The sequence below is a fragment of the Episyrphus balteatus genome, chromosome 4 (genome assembly GCF_945859705.1).
Source record: "Episyrphus balteatus chromosome 4, idEpiBalt1.1, whole genome shotgun sequence".
NCBI lineage: Eukaryota > Metazoa > Arthropoda > Insecta > Diptera > Syrphidae > Episyrphus > Episyrphus balteatus.
The window spans coordinates 47458290-47464430 of record NC_079137.1 but is presented as its reverse complement, the minus strand read 5'-3'; the positions used below and the strand labels follow the sequence as shown (position 1 = coordinate 47464430).

General features: G+C 30.5%; 1 protein-coding gene across 1 annotated transcript; it reads left to right on the top strand.

Annotated features, from left to right (window-relative positions):
- Positions 1–3053: 3053 nt before the first annotated feature.
- LOC129917728 (mesenchyme-specific cell surface glycoprotein-like) lies at positions 3054–3561 on the top strand. Its single transcript, XM_055997809.1, has 2 exons — positions 3054–3157; positions 3231–3561. Exons 1-2 carry the CDS (start codon positions 3104–3106, stop codon positions 3513–3515), a joined length of 339 nt encoding a protein of 112 aa, XP_055853784.1. The 5' UTR covers positions 3054–3103; the 3' UTR covers positions 3516–3561.
- The last annotated feature ends 2580 nt before the right edge of the window (positions 3562–6141 follow it).

Below are 6141 nucleotides of genomic sequence, written 5' to 3'. Positions count from 1 at the left end.
TTATTTGCAATCGAAATATTTTCATTCGAAAGCAGATACTCGTATTTTCGGATCAAAGTCCCAAACAAAGCTTTGGTGTACAGATATGAGATCACAGTGAACAGGCCTATGCATTCAGTGAAAAAATAAAAAAAAATATTTTTTTAAGATTTTCGAAAATTATCGAAGGGGTACCCCTTTTCTAAAAATTCGGAATTTTCAAAAATTTTCCCCAAATCCATCGAATGAGACATCAAAAGAAAGGACTATCTAGATTCTATTCATTACTGAAAACCGAAAGTTTGTAGGAGTTCGGGTTGCTGAATTATTTGCAAATTTATTTTTTTAAGATTTTCGAAAATTATCCAAGGGGTGCCCCTTGTCTAAAAATTCGGAATTTTCAAAAATTTTCCCCAAATCCATCGAATGAGACATCAAAAGAAAGGACTATCTAGACTCTATTCATTACTGAAAACCGAAAGTTTGTAGGAGTTCGGATTGCTGAATTATTTGTAATCGAAATATTTTCATTCGAAAGCAGATACTCGTATTTTCGGATCAAAGTCCCAAAACAAGTTTTGGTTTACAGATATGAGATCACAGTGAACAGGCCTATGCATTCAGCAAAAAAAATTAAAAATTTATTTTTTTAAGATTTTCGAAAATTATCCAAGTCTAAAAATTCGGAATTTTCAAAAATTTTCCCCAAATCCATCGAATGAGACATCAAAAGAAAGGACTATCTAGACTCTATTCATTACTGAAAACCGAAAGTTTGTAGGAGTTCGGATTGCTGAATTATTTGTAATCGAAATATTTTCATTCGAAAGCAGATACTCGTATTTTCGGATCAAAGTCCCAAAACAAGTTTTGGTTTACAGATATGAGATCACAGTGAACAGGCCTATGCATTCAGCAAAAAAAATTAAAAATTTATTTTTTTAAGATTTTCGAAAATTATCCAAGTCTAAAAATTCGGAATTTTCAAAAATTTTCCCCAAATCCATCGAATGAGACATCAAAAGAAAGGACTATCTAGACTCTATTCATTACTGAAAACCGAAAGTTTGTAGGAGTTCGGATTGCTGAATTATTTGTAATCGAAATATTTTCATTCGAAAGCAGATACTCGTATTTTCGGATCAAAGTCCCAAAACAAGTTTTGGTTTACAGATATGAGATCACAGTGAACAGGCCTATGCATTCAGCTAAAAAAATTAAAAATTTATTTTTTAAGATTTTCGAAAATTATCCAAGGGGTACCCCTTGTCTAAAAATTCGGAATTTTCAAAAATTTTCCCCAAATCCATCGAATGAGACATCAAAAGAAAGGACTATCTAGACTCTATTCATTACTGAAAACCGAAAGTTTGTAGGAGTTCGGATTGATGAATTATTTGCAATCGAAATATTGTTTTTTTTTTTTTTCTTTTTATTTCATTCGGAAGCAGATATTTTCGGATCGAAATCCCGAAACAAGTTTTGGTTCCTGGTCTAAAAATTCGGAATTTTCAAAAATTTTCTCCAAATCCGTCGATTAAAACATCGGATAGGCGCCGCGGGTTGCTGGCCGGGCAGTGGAACTTAGAAGCCAATCAAAGATCTATTGACTGGATTTTTTTTTGTTTATAATTATGAAAAAATTTAATATCACTGTGGAATATGTTCAACAATTTTTTAATTAATAACTTCGAATTCCTTTTTTCGTAGACTAAATAAAGATGTTATTTCGTAATATTTTAGATAAATCCAACTTTTTTGTCAAAGGAACATGAGTCCATCTCGTTAAATTGTTAATAAACATAGGCTTATTTCACCAAACATTGAACTTTTCAACCACACTCTGTTGACATTCTAAAGTATCCCTTTTCTAAATCGATAAAAAGTTGAAGTTACATAGGTTGACGCACTATTGAATTGTAATCCTCAAAGCTTAAATATGTTCGTACCGAAAAATACCGATTAGAAGCAAGCTTTTTGGTCATGAATCAGTTTTGTGTTAATATTTTTTTATTACGAAACGAACTAGCTTTAAAAGATCCCTTAACGTGATGGATAATAATGCTAAAAACCAAACTTTGAGCTAAATGATCAAGCTACGACGATAAACCAGTCAAAAATCACATTAGTAGCTATTTAGAGACGAAAATGAATAACGTTTGCTACAAAAGTGCACAATCAAAAAAGACTGCCAACCAAATTACACTTCTCTTAGAGTTTTTTATCTTTAAATTTTTATTCTGAAGCAATTAATAGCCTCAAGTTTTGCAACAGCAAAAAGTATATATTGAGATTAAGATATCTCGAAAACATGACTTCATATCTTTTTGCTTGAATAAACAAAGCGTCATTGGAATTTTTCCATTCATACTCAAAAATGGTAATTACGTATTACCTTTATGTTACATTGTAAAAAGTAGTGATGGGAACAACTATCGAATGATTTAAACTATCGATAGGTAGTAACGGAATGATTTGAACTATCGAATAGTTCATTCATTCATTCGAATAAAAACTATCGAATAAAAAAACTATTCAAATGAAAAAAACTATAGTTTAAAAAAAACTATTCGAATGAAAAAACTATCGAGCAAAAAAACTATTCGAATGAAAAAACTATTCAAATGAGAAAACTATCGTTTAAAAAAATATATTCGAATAAAAATATTAACTAAATGAATGATTTAAAACTATCGAATGAATGAATATTTTACAAATATCGATAGTTTGATAGTTTTTATTCGGTAGTTCCCATCACTAGTAAAAAGTTCATGCCAAGGCCAAATGTAATTATATTTCCAAATTACATTCTGAATAGAAATGCATCACGAGGTGAGTGTACAAAAACGCTTTTTAACTTTTGTCTACAATTAATTATTTAATTGAATTTTTTTTTTGCCATTGCATTTACTTGATTTTCAAGATTTTAATCGCATTCTTTTTGTGATTAAATCACAAATTACATGGTTTCATTATTTTTATTTATTTTAAACAAATAACAAATAATTTTATATGGAGACTGTTGGGAAGTAAAAAAAAATGAGAACGTTAATTTTTTTAATTTTTACTATTTAAGAATTCACAAATATTGAAAATGTGACAGTTGAACTAAAATAACTTTAAAATGAAATTATTTACTAAGCTTGTGATCTTGCTCTTGGGCCTTTTTATGCTAATGGTATAATAAGTTTTTTTTTTTTTTAATTCATAAAAAAGTATAAACATTTTTTCTATACTTTTTGTTATAATAGGAACTTGGAGCCTCTTTTATTGTTAAAAAGAGTGCTCATGACCCACCACAAGGTGGACCACCTGGACCACCCGGAGGCAAAAAAGAACTAGCAGCTTTCCATAGTGTTGTTAAAAGGAGTGCTGAAAATGGTTCACAAAACGGACAAGGTGGGAAAGGTGGACAAGGCGGACAAGGTGGAAAAGGTGGACAAAACGGTGACGGTCAAGGATATGGACAAGCTGGAAAAGGCGGACAAGGTGGGAAAGGAGGAAAAGGCGGAGGCGGTGAAGATGGCCAAAATTAACAAAACGGTGAAAATTCATCTTTAATATAAATCTTTAACTTTTATTCCAAACAGTTTTTAAGAGAATAAACTTAAAAAAAAGCATTGATAGTGAGTCTCCTTTTTTATAACATTTGATAGCCTAAGTTCTTTTGGATCGAGGTTCTTAACAGGCAAGACTTTTAGAATTTTGTGAATTTAATGAAAGGAAGGGAAGAGTTTTTGTTAGGGTCTATCGTCACAGCGTACATTCATACATAGTATATCTTGAATCGAATTCGTTTAAGGTTCTTCGCACACAAGCTACAAATACATACTTTTTCAAAATTAAAAAATTGAAGTTGTAATTCAAAATCTATCTTTAAAGTTTCTTTTTTTTTTGGGAAAAAGGAAAAACCCCTATGGGTCAAGAAAGGACTCTCTAGGCTCTATTCATAACTGAAAACCAAAAGTTTGTAGGAGTTCGGGTTGCTGAATTACACTGGTCAACAAGGTTTTTGCCACAAGAACCAAAATATACTTTTCTAGTAGTTTTTGGAGTGCTGAATCCGAATCTCAAGACAGAAAAGTTTTATTGGCCTTCGTTTTTGAAATATTACCGTTACAAAATGTCAAAAAAACGTAATTTTGGCTGTTTTCGAGGTTATTTTTTTATGTGGAGTAATTCAATATGAATAAATTTGTAACGTTTCCTATAAGAGCTAGTTTTATTCTTTCAAAAAAAGTTTAAATCTTTCCGATACCTATCTCTTTTATTGCCCGAGATATTTAAAATTTAAGTAGCGGTCTTTGAATCAGAAACAACACTGGCCAACCAAATTAAACTTTTTTTGCCACAAGAATCAAAATATACTTTTCTTAAGGTTTTTGGGTTGATGAACTCGAATCCACAATCAGAAAAATTCTATTAGCCTTCGTTCTTGAAATATTACCGTTATAAAATGCAAAAAAAAAGGTTTTTTTATAACGGTTATATTTCAATAACGGAGGCTAATAGAATTTTTTCCGATTGCGGATTTGAGTTCAGCAACTCGAAAACCTTCAGAAAAGTTTATTTTGGTTCTTGTGGCAATAATTCTGTGACCAGTGACTTATACTTTAGATTAAGTTTAGTTTCTCTTTGGCTTATTAAATGAAACTTAAGATATCTCGAGCAATAAAAGAGATATCGTGAAAATTTAAACAGTTTTTGAAAGAAAAATTTATTTTGTTATAATAACCGTTACAAATTTGTTTATAATGAATTACCTCACATAAAAACAGAACTTTGAAAACAGCCAAAATGACGTTTATTTCATTTTATAACGGTAATATTTAAAAAACGGAGGCCAATAAAATTTTTCTGACTTCAGATTCGGATTCAGCACCCCAAAAACTACTAGAAAAGTATATTTTGGTTGTTTTAGGCAAAAAAAAGTTAAATTTTGTTGACCAGTGTTATTTGTAATCGCAATATTTTTTTTTTTTTTGCATTCGGAAAAATATATTTTCGGATCAAAGTCCCGAAACAAGTTTCGGTTTACAGATATGATATCACAGTGAACAGGCCTATGCATTTAGGTAAGAAAATTTCAAATTTATTTTCTTTAGATTTTCCATAAGATCCAAGGTTAACCCTTTACCGAAAAATAATGCATTTTCAAAAACTTCCTCCAAATTCAATGAGAAAGGTCTCTTGTGTGTATAGTTAAAAAATTAAAAAAATATTTTTTTTTCAGATTTTCGAAAAAAAAATCCAAGGGGTACCACTTCCCAAAAAAATGCATTTAAAAAAAAATGTGTTCCCATTTCATCGACTGAGGCATCAAAAGAAAGGTTTCTTTAAGCTCTATTCACAACCGAAAAAGAACAGTTTCATGGAGATCTGGTTGCTAAGTCATTTGCATAAAAAAAGTTACACATACACCACAGTGACTGTGAAACAAAATTAATCATTCACTTACACTATCAAGTTAATATTGTTGTTAGTTTGAAATTTGTCAACATGTAGATTTCGCCAATATCACTAATAAGTTCCAGCAAGCTAAAAAACCAGTGTAATATGTGGTTTGGGTGAGTAAAATAATCAAGTTACTCAAAGGGAGCGTTGATGGACAAAAAAATGGTATCTTTCTTCATTGCTCTAGCTGATCTATCTAAGCCCAAAATTATTCTTCTCGAATATCAAATATTTTTGATTTAAAAAGAGAGAATCACCATTCAAATGAACATACATGTTTGTAATATACTTTTCAAAAACGATCTTAAAAAAGGCTATAATGTTGGATTGAAGGACATACACATTACTAAAATGACAATAAAAACAAAATTTCTTCTTTTAACCCGCTTCGATTGTTTGTTTTCTTATTTTTTTTTTTTTTTTTTTTTTTTTTTAAAATAGAAAAAAAACTCTTCTCTTTTTCGTCTTTCATTTTTATCCTTGTTTGGGTTTGTTTAGCTTTTATCCGCCCAATTTTGTTTAACAAGAAGCTGGATGGAGGGTTGAAAGTAAAGGCAAATGGCAAACCGAATGACTAAGATGTTTACATTGGTATTTCGTTTTTTTTTTTATCCTACATAACACACACAAAACACAAGATACAAACAACACCCTCATCACCTCATCTTCAATGCCTCCATCACCTAGTTCTTCATCCTTCGGCATATC